This window comes from Caretta caretta, chromosome 6, assembly GCF_965140235.1.
Source record: "Caretta caretta isolate rCarCar2 chromosome 6, rCarCar1.hap1, whole genome shotgun sequence".
Taxonomy (NCBI): Eukaryota; Metazoa; Chordata; order Testudines; family Cheloniidae; genus Caretta; species Caretta caretta.
The window spans coordinates 26,440,214-26,459,470 of record NC_134211.1 but is presented as its reverse complement, the minus strand read 5'-3'; the positions used below and the strand labels follow the sequence as shown (position 1 = coordinate 26,459,470).

General features: G+C 43.8%; 1 protein-coding gene across 1 annotated transcript in view; it reads left to right on the top strand.

Moving 5' to 3' along the window:
• PTPRJ (protein tyrosine phosphatase receptor type J) overlaps window positions 1–19,257 on the top strand; it is a 143,003-nt gene that overhangs the window by 89,880 nt on the left and 33,866 nt on the right. The window contains exons 6-11 of the mRNA XM_075129335.1: window positions 193–462; window positions 671–940; window positions 1,149–1,418; window positions 13,947–14,231; window positions 15,364–15,636; window positions 16,141–16,272. Coding sequence (XP_074985436.1) covers window positions 193–462; window positions 671–940; window positions 1,149–1,418; window positions 13,947–14,231; window positions 15,364–15,636; window positions 16,141–16,272 — 1,500 coding nt within the window. The remainder of the gene's footprint in view (window positions 1–192; window positions 463–670; window positions 941–1,148; window positions 1,419–13,946; window positions 14,232–15,363; window positions 15,637–16,140; window positions 16,273–19,257) is intronic.

Here is a 19,257-nt window from a genome sequence, read left to right as displayed (position 1 = left end):
CATTTGACTGTTTCATGTGAATACTCTGATAACCGAGTGTGACAATTCCTGTGGAATGCATGGGGGTTGGAAAGCAAACTCCACCGCTAATACTTCAGAGTTAAGAGTGCAAGGCTGTAGTGCAGTCAGCCCACAACTGCTATTCCACAAATAATTACACCTCAACAAATAATTGTCTCTTGTCTTCAACAGTGCCGAGTCCAGTGTTTAACATCGAGGTTTCCAATGTCAGTACAGATGAAGTGTCTTTAACCTGGGAAAACAAAGATGCTGCTGCTTCTGAGTACAGTTACAGGATACTCATTGAAAATAAACCTTCAACTACTAGGAACATGACAGTCAATGACAGGAAAGCTGTAATTTCAGGCTTAAATCCTGGTACATTTTGCAACTTCACAATATTTCCACTCGCAGCAGATAACAAGACTGAAGGAGACCCAAATTCAACATCCATTTATACAAGTAAGTCATTGAGCCACATTTGACTGTTTCATGTGAATACTCTGATAACCGAGTGTGACAATTCCTGTGGAATGCATGGGGGTTGGAAAGCAAACTCCACCGCTAATACTTCAGAGTTAAGAGTGCGAGGCTGTAGTGCAGTCAGCCCACAACTGCTATTCCACAAATAATTACACCTCAACAAATAATTGTCTCTTGTCTTCAACAGTGCCGAGTCCAGTGTTTAACATCGAGGTTTCCAAAGTCAGTACAGACGAAGTGTCTTTAACCTGGGAAAACAAAGATGCTGCTGCTTCTGAGTACAGTTACAGGATACTCATTGAAAATAAACCTTCAACTACTAGGAACATGACAGTCAATGACAGGAAAGCTGTAATTTCAGGCTTAAATCCTGGTACATTTTGCAACTTCACAATATTTCCACTCGCAGCAGATAACAAGACTGAAGGAGACCCAAATTCAACATCCATTTATACAAGTAAGTCATTGAGCCACATTTGACTGTTTCATGTGAATACTCTGATAACCGAGTGTGACAATTCCTGTGGAATGCATGGGGGTTGGAAAGCAAACTCCACCGCTAATACTTCAGAGTTAAGAGTGCAAGGCTGTAGTGCATTCAGCCCACAACTGCTATTCCACAAATAATTACACCTCAACAAATAATTGTCTCTTGTCTTCAACAGTGCCGAGTCCAGTGTTTAACATCGAGGTTTCCAATGTCAGTACAGATGAAGTGTCTTTAACCTGGGAAAACAAAGATGCTGCTGCTTCTGAGTACAGTTACAGGATACTCATTGAAAATAAACCTTCAACTACTAGGAACATGACAGTCAATGACAGGAAAGCTGTAATTCCAGACTTAAATCCTGGTACATTTTGCAACTTCACAATATTTCCACTCGCAGCAGATAACAAGACTGAAGGAGACCCAAATTCAACATCCATTTATACAAGTAAGTCATTGAGCCACATTTGACTGTTTCTGAATTTGCACTCTGCCGATCAGTATTCTTACCTCATCTTCTTTATTAAGAAACACTTCCCTGTACCGTTTGAGTTTTAGGTACAGCATAACTATCCAATCTGAAGCATTATTTTCTTTTGTAGCTTCTCAGCATTCTAAATTTTCAAAAGTGACTAGTGCTTCGTATGGCCTCAATTTTTGCATTTTCAATATCTTGGTCATGCCTGATTTTCTGAAAACCGGTGCTTTTCTGAAAATTAGGCCATTTTAAGGTGTCTCCAGTGGGGCACTCAAAAGTTGAGGCGTCCCACATCACTAGTCACTTTTGAAAATGTGGGCCAGTATATTTAGGTGTGTTACCATATTTAGGATAACATGGGGCAAGTCTGCAGAGAGATGAGAATTCAGGAGTAAATAATTTATTCTTTAAAACCCAGAGAGAGCTGAAATACTTCAGTATATTTGTAGGGAGGGAGTAGAATGCATGCTTGCACACACACGCGTGTGCACACACATACAATACACTCGAGTACATTGTCTGAGCACGCGCACACACTGAAATCTGCCACAGCTGGGGTTCAGAAGTCCTCTGAAGAGATAGCTGCTGGGCTTTTATGAGGCTTTCAAAAAACAAAAGGAAGGGGTTTGCAGAATGGCAGATTAGTATTTATTATTTGTATTACTACGGTGTCTAGGAGCCCTACACATAAACCAGGACCCCATTGTGCTAGGAGTTAGAGGGTCAAATTGAGTCTGAAATTAGGTGTTTTGTTTATTATATTAATAATGACCATTGCCTTTTGTGTATTGTTTTGCTTGTACTATACAATTATTATCATGTTACAGTACAAGCAAAACAATACACAAAAGATAGATAACTACTTGCAGACACACCTCCGTATCTTGGATTTTGTTGTAGTCAATGAAAAAATGCAGTCATTGTAATCAGTTGTGGGTTTCCAGAACTGGACTTGGCCATGTTTGTGACTAAAGTGAGATGCTGATATCTGAACAAAACATTGTCCCTTTGAGTTAGGGTCTTGGGAGTAAAAGTCCTTGACAGTGCACAGTCACATATCCTGTAACTTTGAAGGAGAGAAAGGGGAATCTCCTTATGCTCAAAACTGGTTTAAACAAGAGAGAGCCACCAGTGGCAAACACAACTAGAATGTCTGCCCTCAGGGAAACAACTTAATGGGAAAAGGTCAGAATGATCAGAAGGAGTGGCCTCATGAATAAATTCTAAGGGTATGTCCAAACTGCAGTCTGAGGTGTGATTGTACTCACGCAGACATACCCATTCTAGCATGGCTAAAGATAGCAGTGTAGATGTGGGGGCAGGTGTTTCAGTGTGTGTGTGTGTGTGTGTTTTATAAAAGCATGGGAAACCCAAGCTATGTACTATGTATGTCTAGCCAGTGCTGAAGCCTGTGCCCCTGCATCTACACTGCTATTTTTACTCACTGAGCGAGTAAGAGTATGTTTATCCATGCTGCAATCACGTCTCTGATTGCAGTGTAGACATATACCCTAAAATGAAGTAGACTAGATGTGGAGATTGTGATGAAACTAAAAAGGGACATGTCCTAGAATAACACTGATTTGAAAAAAAATCCACCCAACCAAGTTTCTTCAATAGCAATATCATATAAAGATTTTTTTTAAGCTACTTCGCGTATAGTATCTCTGGTCTTGCAGTGGTTATACTGATGAGAGGAGACATTTGTGTGTCACTGAAAATCCTGATTAAAATATGATAGTGTGGAGTACAGAAGATATTTGTTATGGTCAAGTTGTACAATTCTTATTACAGCAATAGAAATTCCCATAGTCTTGGATTCCTCCAGGATGGAGATATCTGTAAGACCGTACTTCATGTCATTCATAGTCATGAATTTTGTGTCTTGCAGCTTGCTTATAACTGCAGCATGAGTTTCTTGTAGAGCAACAACGTCAATGTTATTCACCTTAAGAACTCTTGAAAGATAGTCATGTTTAGCATGACAGACGTTCCACATGAAATTGAACTGGTTCCACAGTTCTCTGGCCCAATAACTGTCCCACTGTGAATAAATACTTATAGTCATTGGGTCAGAGAGACAGCGCACATGTGTTTCTGTAGTCCAATGATTAGGGTACCCACCTGGGAGGTGGGAGATCCAGGGTCCAGTGCTCCTGCTCCAGTCACTCTTTAATTATTTATCCACAGTGGAACAGCTTCAACAGGAGAAACTAAGAGAGCCCCACATCAGAATATCCCACAGCTTAGTGACTAGAGCACTGCTCCTGAGAGGTGTGGGATACCCCTACTCAACTCTTCTCTCCCCCTCTCCCTGAGAGGGGGGAATTGAACCTGGGTCTCCCACATCCCTGGTGAGTCCTCTAATTACTATGCTAAAAGTTGTAAGGTAGGCTCTGTTGCTGCCTCCTCGGGGTTTTGAATAGGACCTAATGCAGTAGGCAATCTCAGAACATCAGGCCCTGCATGTGACTTGGCGGCCAAATGTCTATCTTCCCCTAGTTTGTGAATCACTGGGACTTAGGCAGGACTAAGTATCTGGACACATAGAGGGAGGCAGCAGTGTGCATGCTCAGAGGCAGAAACTTAGGTGCCTAGGGAACTATTACCTTGAAAGTCTGGGCACTTACAGGGGTTGGGCAGGAGTTTCGTGCATCACAAGGGAGCCAAAACTGGGACTTAGATATGTAAAATAGGGACTTAGGCACCTAACTCCTTTTGTGCATTGAGCACTAAGATTTAGGCCTGATCCAAGGCCTGTTGAAATTCATGAGTCTGTCCTCTGACTTCATTGGACTTTGGATCAGGCTATATGAAAATAGCTGGTAGTACACACAGACTGAAGGCTCAAAGTCAGTTTTATAGAATCATAGAATTGTAGGGCTAGAAGGGACCTGATGAGGCCATCTAGTCCAGCCCCCGGTGCTGAGGCTGAACCGAGTATATCTAGACCATCTCTCACAGGTGTTTGTCCAACCTGTTGTGTTGGCTTATAATGCTTAATTTACATTTGATAGAGAGGTACACATCTTACTTCCTGGCTGGAAGAACTCTGGTTTTTTCTCTTTGGTCGGTGACAGACTTCAAAACATATTTTCAGTATATACACAACTCCTTAAATATCATTTGCACATACATCTCATAACCATATAAATGATCAGCATGATCCAGGGTTTTATTTAAGACCTCATGTGATACTCTGTATGCATAAATACTCTCCACTCCAGTAATCCAAGTCATTAATGAAAATTTTGAATAATACCAAACCCAGGACACTCCTATGGGATCCCACTAGATATGTCCTCCCAGCTTCACAGCAAACCATTAAAAACTGCTGTTTGACTGTTCTTTCAACCAGTTCTGCACCCACCTTATAGTAAATTCATCTAGACAACGCATTTCCTAGTTTGCTAATGAGACTGTCACGTGGGACTGTGTCAAAAGCCTTACACAAAGCAACATATATTATGTCTACTGTTTCCCACCATCCCTTAGACTGGTAACCCAGTGAAAGAAGGAAATTAGGTTGGTTTAGCATGATCTGTTCTTGACAAATCCATGCTGGCTATTACCTTTCACCCTAATATCCTCTGTGTGCGTACAAATTGATTGTTTAGTAATTTATATCTTTCCAGGTATTAAAGTCAGACCAACTGGTCTATAATTCCCCAGGTCTTCTTTGTTCCCCTTTTTAAAGATAGGCACTATGTCTGCCGTTCTCTAGTCCTCTGTGACCTCATCCATCTTTCATGAGCTCTTGAAGATAATCACTAATGGTTCCAAGATTGCTTCAGCTAGTTCCTTAAATACCCTACTCTGAATTCTATCAGGCCCAGCCAACTTGAATACATCTAAAGTATTTAAATATTCTTTAACTTGTTCTTTCCCTAGTCTGGCTTGTGTTCCTTCCCTTAGTGTTAATATTAATTGTTTTAAGCATCTTGTCACAATTTATCTTTTTAGTGAAGACTGAAGCAAAGTTAGATATTAACTTCTCAGCCTTCTTTATGTGGTCTGTTATCTCTCCTACCCTGCTAAATAGTGGACCTACATTTTCCTTTGTCTTTCTCTTGCTATAATTTATTTCTAGAACCTCTTCTTATCGCCTTTTATGTCTCTTTCTAGGTGTAACTCACTGAATCCCTTAGTCTTTCAGATTTGTCTCCTACGTGCTCGGGTTATTCTTTTGTACTCATCCTCAGCAATGGTCATGTTTTCGCTTTTGTAGGATTCCTTTTTGATATTTCAGCCCATTAAAGGGCTCGTGATGGAGCCATATCAGTCTCTTACTTTTCTTCCTATCTCTCCTGCACATCAGGATTGTTTGCTGTTGCATCTTTAATCTTGTCTCTTTGAGAATCTGAACTCCCTTTTTCCCTTAGATTTTCTTTCCATGGGACCTTACCTACCAGTTCTCTGAGTTAGTAAAAATTTGTTTTTTGAAGTCCACTGTCCTTTTTCTGCTGCTCTCACCTTCTTTTCCTTAGAATCATGAAATCTATCATTTGAAGAACACTTTCACTCTTCTACCTTCAGATTCCCAACCAATTCCTCCCTGCTGTTCAGTTTCAAGTCTAAAATGGTTGCTCCCCCAGTTACTTCCTTCAGCTTCTGAAATGAGAAATTGTACCCAGTACATTCCAAGAATGAATAGGAGATTTTGTATTTTGCCTTGTTACTTTTCCAACAGATGTCTGAGTAGTTAAAGGCTTCCATTACTTGTGTTTTGGTTATTTCTGTTGTTTGTTCTATACATGTCTCATCTACCTCCTCATGCTGATTTAGTGGTCTATAGTAGACCCCCAGCATGACATTGCCGCTTGTTTATTCCCCTCTTTTATCTTCACCCAGAGACTTTCTACTGGTCTGCCTGTCACCTCCTTGTGGATCTCAATACAAGTGTAAATTTTCTTGATGTATAATGCAATACCCCCTCCTTTTTTTGTTACACTGTATGTACAAGCTAGTTGTGACAAAGCTCTGTGCTTGTCTCCATGGATGCCGCGCTTCCTGGCGGATTTCTCTAGTCTCAGAGGCTCACTGTGAACCTCCACGTAGCCCTTCTCTCTCTAGAGGCAAGGGTCACAGCCTACTGAGCCATTTTCATCATAAGCCAGCAAGGGAGGGGAGAAGCGACCCTCCCTCGCACAGTCTCTGTTGTCTCCCTGTATCAATGATTAATTGGGGAGGGGAAAGAGAGAGGAGCTCGGGCCCGGGCCCAGGCTCGCCCTTTACTCCGGGCTCCAGCCCAGGGACCCTAATAGTAGCAGCTATAGTAGCTGACTTTTTGGAAATAGTACGCGTACAATTCCCTGGGCCACTTCCCCACAGCAGCCCTCACTTCCTCAGTATCTACTTCACCATTACCTCAGGGCCTCCTTCCTTGCGCCTGAAATGGTTTGTACTGCTCAGTTCCTCCAACAGCACGGCTTCCTCCTGATTTATGCACACCCAACTGACTAACTGGGAGGCTTTTAACTAGTTTCAGCCAGCCCCTCATTGGCTTCAGGTATCCCAATCAACCTAGCTATCTTGCCTGCCTTCTGGAAAGATCTTAATTGGCCCCAGGTGTCTTAATTGACCTGGAGCAGCTGCCATTTACTTATCCTGGTAACAGGGATTTGTTTAGCCTGGGGCTAATATATCTGTCTCCCACTACTTTTCTATAGCCATCTGGCCTTGCCCCGTCACATATCTTCCCCCCACTCAACACCATAGAGTTGGGCAACTTGGGACGCCAGGCAGTGTGCTCGTGACAGACCATCAGCGTTGCCATGGTGGCATCCAGCACTGTGCCGTGTGCGGAACTGGAACGGTTGGAGCGATAACAACCACCTAGTGACCCTTGCATTCTTTTCCTTATTCCGCTGCATCCACTGGGGGGGTGCATGGTCCATCACAAGAGTAAATCGCTGGCCTAACACAATGTCTCCAAGGCCCATTTGACAGTAAGGCATTCTCTCTCGACTACTGCATATTTCTGTTCTCTTGGGAGAAGCTTTCTGCTTAGGTAGAGGATTTGGTGTTCGTCTTCTCCCACCATTTGCGACAGAACCGCCCCCAACCCCACCTCGGAAGCATCTGTTTGTAAAAGAAATTCCTTGTTAAAGTCTGGGGCTATGAGTACGGGGTCATTACAGTTCTGTGAACGCCCCCTCTGCTGCGTCGGTCCTCTACACCATGTCTGGACCTCGGGCCCTCACCAGGTCGGTTAGGGGACTTGCCCTAGTGGCAAAATGGAGAATAAAATGTTGGTAGTAGCCTACCATGCGTAGGAATGCGCAGACCTGCTTCTTTCAGGTCGGCCGGGGCCAGTTTTGAATCGCCTCTAGCTTATTCGTTTGGGGCTTCACTATGCCCGTTCCTACAATATATCCCAGGTACCTAGCCTCTGCTAGCCCTGTGGCACATTTAGCGGGATTAGCAGTGAGGCCAGCCCACCTTAAGGTGCGCAGTACTGCCTCAACTTTCTCCAAGTGGGTTCCCCAGTCTGGCATATGGATGATGACATCATCTAGGTATGCGGCTGCATAACTAGTATGGGGGCGCAGCAGCTTATCCATGAGGCATTGGAATGTGGCTGGGGCCCCATGTAGCCCAAAAGGGAGGACTGGAATAGCCCGTCTGGGGTAGAGAACTCTGTCTTTTCTTTAGCTTCAGCTTCTTTGGTCGGGGAATCTACCAGTACCCTTCTGTCAGATCCAGTGTAGTCAATAATCGGGCACTACCCAGCCAGTCAACCAGTTCATCGATGCGTGGTATGGGGTATGCATCGAATTGGGATACTTCATTCAGTCGGCAAAAGTCATTACAGAATCTCGTGGTACCGTAAGGTTTAGGGACTAGAACGATTGGACTGGACCACTGACTGTAAGATTCTTCAGTAACACCTAATCCTAACATTTTCTTTACTTCAGCCTTGATTTCTTCTCTTTTGGCTGCTGGGATTTGGTAGGGTCTCGGTGTTACTTTGGCTCCGAGGATCGTGCGGATATAGTGATAGGTTTCAGTTGTCCGCCCCGGTTTTGTAGAGAACACATCTCGGTTACAATTAATCATGTTGGCTGCCTCGATCTTTTGGATCGGCATCAAGTCAGGTGATATCCTCACTTGCTCATGTAAATTATCCTCCTGGGGAAGGGTCTCCTGGGTGATTAAGCATGCCTCTCTATCGTGCCAAGGTTTCAGAAGATTGGTGTGGTAAATTTGCTCTGGTTTCTGGTGGCCTGGCTGCTGCACCTTATAGTTCACCTGTCCCACGGCTTCAATCACTTTGTAGGGTCCCTGCCACTGGGCCAACAGTTTACTTTCTGCTGTGGGCACCAGTACCATCACCCGATCCCCTGGTTGGAACCGTCGAAGCCTTTCTTGGTGGTTATAATGGGTTCATTGGGTCTCCTGTGCTCTCTCCAAGTGTTCCCGTACAATGGGCGTAACTCGGGCTATCCAATCTCTCATCTGCAGTACATGCTCAATGTTCCTTCCAGGATTTGGCTCCTCTTCCCAGGCTTCTCTGGCTATATCCAATATGCCCCGGGGGTGGCGCCTGTATAGTAGTTTGAATGGAGAGAAACCCGTGGAGGCTTGCAGAACCTCCCAGATGGCGAACATGAGGTAAGGCAATAGGGTATCCCAATCTTTCGCATCCCGGCTCACCACTTTCCTGATCATGGCCTTGAGGGTCCTATTGAACCTTTCCACAAGGCCATCTGTTTGCAGGTGGTATACAGTGGTCCGTAGGGCTTGTACATGGAGCAATGAACAGAGATCTTTCATCAACTTGGACACGAAAGGTATCCCTTGATCAGTCAATATCTCCTTGGGTAGCCCAACCAGGGCAAAGATCTGTTCTAGCTCCTTAGCTATTGTCTTCGAAGGCGTGTTGCGTAGGGGAATGGCTTACGGGTAATTGGTTGCATAGTCCAGTACAACAAGCACATGTTGGTGGCCCCGAGCTGTCTTTTCTACGGGCCCTACTAGATCCATGGCTATGTGTTCAAAAGGAACCTCTGTTATTGGAAGAAGTATCAAAGGAGCCTGCAAGTGCGGGCGAGGGCTATGTAACTGACACTCTGGACAAAAGGTGCAGTATTGCTGGACATCTTCGTGTACTCCTGGCCAGAAGAACTTCTTCAGGATCCGTGCCTGGGTTTTCTCTACCCCTAAGTGTCCTCCAAACAGGTGACTGTGGGCAAGACTCCGTATGGCTTTTTGATGTTTTTGTGGCCCCAGAAGTTGTTGTATCTCTTGCTCCTGCATTTGCACCACGCAGTACAGGAGATCTTTCTTCACTATAAGGTAAGGTCCGGTACCCTGGACCTTCCCATCCACAGGTATCGCATTGATCTCGGCCACCTCTTTCGTGGCGTTATCATATCTGGGGTCCTCCGCCTGGTCTCATCCAAAAGTCTCTCTCCCAGGACTAACCTGCCTGAGCTCCCAGGGGCCGGCTTCTGCTTCTTCCAACTGCTCGCTACTGTTACGGCTGGGCATGGCCTCTGGCTCACCTTCTGTGGTGGAAGTTTCTCTGTTGGCTGCTTGTGTCCATCTGCCTACTAGGATGGTCTTCTGGCCCTGGGTCAGGATCCAGGTTCCCAAGGCCTTCGCTGCCTTCCTCTCTTTTTTTGTCTTCCAGGGGGCTGAGAACAGATCTTGAGAAATCTCAGCAAACATAGGGGGTTGACATTCCCCCAGTGACGAGTCGCTGTCCTCAGGGTCCCCACCTCCCTTCAGCCTCTCCGCGGGGAGTAAAATATCAAACCCTGGATAGTCCCTCCCAATGACTACAGGATATGGGAGTTTAGGAACTATGCCCACGGTCACCTCAATGGGGTTCCCCTGAACCTCTATCTCCACCGGGATGGTGGGGTAATGGCTCACGGCCCCATGCACGCATGTCACTGCTACGCATTTGGCTTGTAGCACCTGACTACTTTTTACCAGCTTACCCGATATGAGAGTGATAGCACTCCCAGAGTCCACAAGCGCTGTAGTCTCTGCTCCATTTATCCTCACTGGCCTGGTGTAATTATGCGGGGGCTAATGCGACCCCCGCGAGGTGGATAAGGGAGCACGGGACCTCCCAATCCCCCAGGTTACATTGCATAGGCTCCTCGGTGCTGGGACATTGTGCTGCTATGTGTCCCCACTCCCCTCATGCATAACATCTATAATTGCTTCTAATCACTCCCCTATCCTGGGGGTTAGGGGGTTTAGTCCCAGGGTTCCCCCCCACTCAGGCCAATCCCTTCCTTCTGGGATGCCCGCTGGTTTTTGGCGCCCCCTTCTTCCACCTAGGACTCCCCGGGGGGTTGGCTGCCCAGCCTTCCAGGTTTGGGTTTTTTTCATAGATTCATAGATATTAAGGTCAGAAGGGACCATTATGATCATCTAATCTGACCTCCTGCACAACGCAGACCACAGAATCTCACCCACCCACTCCTGCGAAAAACCTCTCACCTATGTCTGAGCTATTGAAGTCCTCAAATCGTGGTTTAAAGACTTCAAGGAGCAGAGAATTGTCCAGCAAGTGACCCATGCTACAGAGGATGGCGAAAAACCTCCAGGACCTCTTCCAATCTGCGCTGGAGGAAAATTCCTTCCCGACCCCAAATATGGCGATCAGCTGAACCCTGAGCATATGGGCAAGATTCACCAGCCAGATACCCAGGAAAGAATTCTCTGTAGATTCAGGTGCTTGCTTCAAAAGGGGCCTTCCTTGGGTAGTCGGGTCAATTCCCTGGCTGTCAACCGTTTTTCTACCAGCATGATCATCTCATCGTACATGGACGGATTGTTCTGGCTTACCCATTTGCGGCGATCTGGTGGCAGTCCCCGCATGTAATGGTCCATGACCAGGGTCTCCAAAATCTCCAGGCTGCACACCTCGGGTTGTAATCACTTCCGTGCGAGGTGTATGAGGTCGAATAGCTGGGACCTTGGGGTTTCGTTCTCCTGGTATTTCCACTCATGGAACCTCTGGGTCCATACCGCTGCTGTCACCCCTGATCGTGCTAGGATCTCTGCCTTCATCTGGGTATAGTCAATGGCATCCATGGCAGGCAACACAAAGTAGGCCTTCTGGGCCTCTCCGCACAAAAAAGGGGCAAGAATGCTGGCCTACTCAGCACATCTCCCGACATCATCTTTGGCAGACAACCAGTGGCCCTCAGGGTTCGCGTCCCATCGGACCCCCGGGCGTGGGTGGTGAGAATCTTCAGCTGGTCCACTACCCCTCGCAAGAGGGCACAATCTTGGGTCACCTGGCCCATTAATAATTGATTGGTTTCCTGCTGTAGCCGCACACACTCCTATTGTGCCATTGCCTGAACCCGGGTGGCCTCCTGCTGGGCTGCCATGGCTTGTACCAGAGCTCTTAACACCTCCTCCATTGTGGTACAAAACAAACACAAAATGAAACAAAAAAATCTCCAAAAACCCAGTGCAGTTTTTTTTTAACCTCTTTCTTCCACCACGCTGTGAACGATGATCCAACGCTTGACAGCAGTTGTGACAAACCTCTGTCCTTGTTTCCCTGGGTCCCGCACTTCCTGGTGGATTTCGCTAGCTTCAGAGGCTCTCTGTGACCCTCCACGTAGCCCTTCTCTCTCTAGAGGCAAGGGTCACAGCCTTCTGAGCCATTTTCATCATAAGCCAGCAAGGGAGGTGAGGAGAAGCAATCCTCCCTTGCACAGTCTCTGTTGTCTCCCAGTCTCAGTGATTAATTGGGGCGGGGGGGGGGAGCCCGGGCCCACCCTCTACTCCGGGTTCCAGCCCAGGGACCCTAATAGTAGCAGCTATGGTAGCTGGCTTTTTGGAAGTAGGATGCGTACAATTTCCTAGGCCACTTCCTCACAGCAACCCCCACTTCCTCAATATCTACTTCACCGTTACCTCAGGGCCTCCTTCCTTGCGCCTGAAATGGTTTTTACTGCTCAGTTCCTCCAACAGCACGGCTTCCTCCTACAGCTCTTGACATGCGCGCCCAACTGACTAACTGGGAGGCTTTTAACTAGTTTCAGCCAGCCCCTCATTGGCTTCAGGTATCCCAATCAACCTAGCTATCTTGCCTGCCTTCTGGAAAGATCTTAATTGGCCCCAGGTGTCTTAATTGACCTGGAGCAGCTGCCATTTACTTATCCTGGTAACAGGGATTTGTTTAGCCTGGGGCTAATATATCTGTCTCCCACTACTTTTCTATAGCCATCTGGCCTTGCCCCATCACATATCCCCCCTCCCCTGCCAGTCCCCCCTGGCCAGTCCAAACCTTGCTTGACAGGTAACAAACAGTAAACCTCTACTCCTGAGTTCCCCAGAGACATCTCTGCAGTGCCAGCCCTCTCCTGGAACAGTCACAGAAGTCATTAACTTGGTTGCTCCTTTAAAGAGTCTATATTGCAGCCTGTTAGCTTAACTGAGATTAACCCACCCATCTCTTCAATCAGTGCACAGAATTGGTGTATAGTAAAAGTAAAACAAATTTATTTATCAAAAGGGTTAAGTGATACCAAGTATGAGGAATAAAGATAGAAAGGGTTACAAGCAAACAAAAGTAAAAATATGCTCCTAAGAGTAAAACCTGATTTAGCAAATCAGACTCTCTTGTTCAAAGAAGTGTTTTTCACCCAGTCACTCTTCTAGCATGGCTGACCAGACTCTTTGGCCAGGACCCTTCACAGACCTCAGAGTGCTTGGTTCAGGTGAAGGATGCCAAAATGGTTTTTTCTCTCTCCTTGTATCTTCTCAAATTTCACTGACCCTGCTTTGAGAGGCAGGAAGGCTTCCTGGGGGTACAATCTCCATCCTCTGTGGAGATAAAGTGGTAATCTTTCCCCACATGCCCTCCTGATGGCTTTGTTTACTTTGCATGTGAATGTACATTCATTGTCTCTGCCTGACGGCCAGGCTGGTCGGATAAGCCAAGAAACATTCCTTTGTCTTGGGCCGATTGTGTTTAGGCATTGCTTACCAAGCACATTTTTAGAGTATAATTCTGGCACATATTTATAACGTTTTGTACACACCACACACTGATTTTTGAGACCAGAGTATTATCATTTTGTATGTAATAACTTACACAACATCTTTTAGATTCATGTTATGACAACAGTGTATTAGCTGTAGTGAGTATGTCAGGCCTGACATACGTTGCTGGTAAAGAGGAGTGAACCACAAATGGGGCTCCGTGTCGCACTCACTAAGCACCTGTTTGCATCTGTATCTTTGTGAATAGTAATAATTCTCTAGGTTTGTTTCTGCTCTTGCTTATAGTGTTATAATTCCACTGATTTCAATAGTTGTTCCTGATTTATGCCATTTTGTAAACAAGATCGTAATCAATGTGTATATTTATACTTCAGCTTTATAGTATGGATTAGGCAACATGCAGGGAGGATTTACAAATTAGAACACTAATTGTTTTGCTGTTGTATCTTTCTTTCAGGAAATCTTTCTGCACAGCTATTAACTAATGTCCATTATATCTTTCTCTTTCAATAGGACCCAGTCCAGTATTTGACCTCCAAGTTATAAATGTCAACACAACAGAAGTAAACTTAAGATGGCAAAACAATGACACTGCTGCTTCTCAGTACACTTACATAGTAGTCTCAGAAGGAAATGGATCTCTAACTAATAAAAGCAATACATATCAACTCACAAATTCTACATTTGAGGCTAGAATTACCAGTTTAAACCCTGGCACCTCCTATACATTCACGGTGTTTCCACAAGCAGGTGATAAAATAACAGAAGGAAACCGAAAAAACATAACTAACTGTACAGGCAAGTTACAAAAATATATGCTTCTTTCATTTAAATGCTTTGTTTTTTGTGTATTGGATAGAAAACAGTTGATTTGCTTATTTAGCACCTAAAAGTGTGCTAGGTGCCTTACCAATATGTAGGCAGACCAGTTCCTACTTCTGAGGTTTACATTCAAAAGTCCTGATCTTGGAGCATTACTAGTCCTTACACAAGTAGTACATGGCTTTTCATCAGGACTGGTGGCATAAGTAAGGTGTTGCAGGACTGGATCATTGATAGAAAACATACAAATGAAGGGACTGAGAGGATGCAATATGAGATTTCTGATGTTTTTTATTTTATTTTGTATTTTATACTTTGCCTGTCTGAAGTCAGTATTGTTACACTGGTTTTATACCAATGTATGTGAACTCAGAATTGGAATCAAAATATTTTGAAGACATTTGGGAGTAAAATTTAACTCTGTGCACATCCATCGTCTCCAATGAAGTAGCAGAAGGTATGCATCAGAGTGGAATTTAGCCCACGATCTTTGTGTGCCGCCATGTAAGGATAACAGCAGTCTTTTTCTGTAGAACAGTCATTCATGAAGTATTTAATGTCACTTACCTTTTGGATGACAGATTTTTTTCAAGCTAGTTGCTTCTTCCTTTGCACTTTTTTCTGCGTTTTTAAACACAGTCTAAACTCTTAAACCTCGGAATGTTAAAAGAAAAAAGTGGTCAGAGAATAAAGGCAAAATGTATACTATAAATCAGAGAAGAAAGGAATATAGCGCCATGGGAAGAAAGACTGGCATGCGGTATAGAGATGAGAGGGAATAGAAAAATAGCAGAGAACATAAAAGGAAATAGGTGCTAGATAATATTTATTACTTATGTACAGTATTACAATAAACGTACGTGGTGCTTCACAGGCAGATGAAAACCAGGGCTCCTGCCCTGCGGACCTTAAGTGGATTAAACAGATAATGTAAGGTGACCAGACAGCAAGTGTGAAAAATCGGGACAGAGGTGGGGGGGGGGGGGTAATAGGAGGCTATATAAGAGAGAGACCCCAAAATGGGGACTGTCCCTATAAAATTGGGGCACCTGGTCACCCTAAGATAACCATCCAGTTTGTTCCACTAAGCTGTTTTCTTCTTTTGCAGATGCTGCACCAGTGTCTTCATTTAACTGTACACCAGTGACTAAAGAGCCTAAGTTAACAGTAAAGTGGGAGCTCCCTGCTGGTGTCAGTACTGGCTTCAGCATTAATACATTCAATGATGCCTGGAGCAATGAAACACTGGTTTTGTGTGGTAACCTAGATACAACTATAACAAATTTAAATTATTCTACCTCCTACAATGTTAGTATTATAACCCGTTCATGTGGGAAAGAAAGCCTTCCAGTGGAAAGAACATGTGTTACAAGTATCACGGGTAAGTGTAAAAAGTTTGGTGTGGGGTACAGGGCCAAAAAAAAAAAGAACTCTAAGTTACAAAATGCAAAATGTGTAGCATTATACAGTACATGTGAATATTCAAGCTATGAGAGAGAGACTTTATCTTCATTCAAAGTTGTGTGTGAGAATATATATATATATAATATATATTAACTCTGTAGAACTAGTATGATCAAAGATACGGACTTTCATTTCCTTACAGCATTTTTATATGGATGGGACACTATTTCTTTGTTGGCTTGCTTGGTTTTAAAGATGCTTCTTTAAGTGACATTAAAATGTGCTGGGTAATGTGCGTTTATATGATGTCGCCCAATGTGCAAATTGCAATAATGGGAGAAAATGGTGGGCTTTCTTTGTAACTTTTCCTAGGTAGTTGGAGAAGATAGATATTTGAACATAAGGTATCTTTCTCCTTGATTCACCTTTTCCTTCCCACATATTGAGATGCTAATTTAATATTAATATTTCTCTGTTACAGACCCACCTGCTCCAGGAGAAGAGCCTAATATTACGTCAGTCACTCACAAGTCCTTTAAAATTCAGGTCAATAGGTTTGAGTCAAAAAATGGACCGCTAACGGCCTATGCAATAGTAATCACAACATCTAAAGGTAAGATGTTAGCTCCCAGATGTATTATTATTATATCAGACATCATGTGTATATCCATCGGGGACAAACTTTTTAGATCCTAAACTAAGTGGAAGGGGAAGAATTACTCCTGATATTTGCAGTTGCTGTTCAGAAACATAGAGTGACATTCTGGCTCAACTAAAATCAATGGCAAAACTCTCATTGACTTCATAGGCCAGGATTTCACTCATAGACTTGACTAGCCTGAATTAGTCTAGTTCATAGGCCTTTCACAATGTTGCCACTATGCTATCTGATCAGCTTCCTTATTGGTTTGCCAATAACATGAACTGCAAAATTGTATAGTGTCTTTTCTTTGTAGAATGATTCTAGGGGCTGGTAATTAACAACTTCTGAAGTTTGGGGTGTTTTTCAAGGCTGTAAAGATTATTACAACAAACATGTCAGAAAGTTGGGGGAGGTGAAGCACTGTTTTCCAATTGTACTAATAATTGCCTATTGTCATTGCGGGGTGGGAGGAATTTTATGGATGAAAGGCAGGATGAACACTGTCAGCATCACATGCTATGGGAAACTGAGGAAGCCATAAGGCTTGCTATGGAGAATTGCTATAAAACACATTACCTGTAAAACATCAAAAATCAAAGAAAAATTTTACTTGGTTAACCACAGTGATAATTCATGAAATCAGCAAGCCTGTTCTTTGCTGGTTAAAATATGTTTAATTCCTGCAAATGAAGGCAGCTGAAATAAGTGGTTCCCCAGGGCAGGATTTTATTGACATATAAATAAACAGATATAATGATACCTCAGCTTGCCTTTTGTTTTAACAATGGGTATGTATCTCCAAGCAGCTTCCTTTTGTAGATCTTCCCTCCATATTTTTTTTAAGTACGCTTTCTTGTACAATAGTGATTACATGATCAGTGATACTTGAATAGCTTCTTGTACTCCGGTATCCTCAGTTTGCCTTAATTGACTGCCCCAAAATTACATTGTTAATGTCAGTGTTTTATCAACATACTTGTATTTTTTTCAGATGCCTCTAACCACTAATATTTAAAGCTGAATCACATGCAAAGCACGGTTCTATATTGTGTTTGTTCACTTGAGCAAGAAAATAGATTTGTCTAGTCATGACTGATGGAAATTGAAAAGGGAAATACCAATTTGTCAGCGTCAGATGCTTTACTGTGAGGGGAAAAGATTTTAGGAAATGGCTCATCAGCCTTGATAAAGTGTAACTTTAATGCTCCAACTGTATAATGTTCAACTGTCTCTAATCTTAGTACACTAAGTTTAGGGTGGGTTTGTGTTGTTTGGGACTGTAATATAATTCATTTGTAATTGTTTTTCATCATTCTCTTCAGTGCAGAAACAGCATCAGCTGCTCTAATGTAAAGCAAGCAGGGTTTCAGAAAAACTATTCTGCCTTGAGCCCTGATCCTGCACCATTAAAGGCAATGATTTCAGTGAGCCCTAATTTCCTCCTGTAGCATGCACATAACTGGTTTTTTAGCTGTTACAGTTTGCTCACAAAACAACCTTCCCTAGCCTTTCTGCAACCTCTTGTTAGATATTAATTTAATGCTATTTCCTTTAAAAAGGGGGGTTTATTTTTTAAAAGCAATAAGTGGGGATGCCCGAGGGCAGCCTTGAGTGCAGGACTAGAAGACCTCGCGAGATCCCTTCCAGTCCGATACTTTTATGGTTCACTTCTGTGATATGCACAAATTCCGCTAACAATGGCCAGCTACTTCCTCCTCACATAACACTTTGAACATTTAACTCTGTGTATTTGCTATTAACTCATCTCTGACAGCAAGTGATTTGAAGTGCATTGTTACCTCATAATTTTTTCATGGTTTAGCAACATAATCTGCTTCAAAATCCAGGAATTCTCTCCTTGACAACAACATAGGGCAGGGATGGGGAGAAACAGACTAATGTATTTAGACAACCTTGCTTCATGTTTTGTGATATAAGGTGTTTTTATACCATTACCCACTCCACCTTCACCCGGGAATTTACAACATTAGATTAAAAATTATGTTTAAAACATTATTTTAAGCAATTTGACTTAAAGTGATTGCATGGCTTGATAGCATTACTGATGTCCCAAATTACAAGTCCAGTCAACACAGGAAATATTTCTTCTGAGTCTTCTGGACTAGGAGCTATTGACTCCCAAACAACTCCTATTTGGTCTATGTCGACCAGTTCTTTTAATCTCTCCCAACAGGAAGAGGAGGCCAAAGCAGCCCTTACTTCTCAGGTTCTTGAGGTTTATGCGCTAAATCCTGGCATACTAAGAGCCTGTCTTCATTATCAAATTGGGTCCAATTTGTTAACTGGTCATGTTCTGACTCAGTATTAAGCACAGCTTTGCAGCTAGTGGAGGCAGGGATGATGTAGTAGCATGGCCTACCAGGTCTGGCTTTGGTCTAGCTGCTGCTTTAGTTTCTCCTTCCCTCAGTCTAGATTACCCACCCTCGGAGTCTGGTTTGGTTCCTGCAGTAGTTGGGGGTCCACGTCACTGCAAAAGGCTAAGTCATTAAAGAAAAAGTCCGCCCCTTCCAGGGTCTCCAGCACCAAAACAAACACAAGAGTCTTCCACCTCAGTCTCAAGCTGGACACAGCCCCTCCTTCCTGAAGATCTGTCTGAATTCTTTCTTCAAAATCCAGACCCACGCTAGCCTGCCATCTTTTCACTGTCACCCCTCATGCTCTCCTGGGCTTCTCTGAGTCTCTCCCTGCTCTCTACCAAGCACTGACTCCCAGGGCTTTCTACCTGGAATCTCCCTTCACACCTTTTCGTCCTCTACAAGTTTCTGGTTTAGCTCCACCTCAGAAGGCCTAATTTAGCCACACAACCTGCCTGTTATGTGACTTTGCTCATTTTCTTCACCTGGAGAGGCGGGTAAAAGTGTCACATGTGGGAGTGGATCCATATCCGCTGAAAGGGCCATCCTTAAAGTCACCCAGTGACAGGCAAGTTGTGTT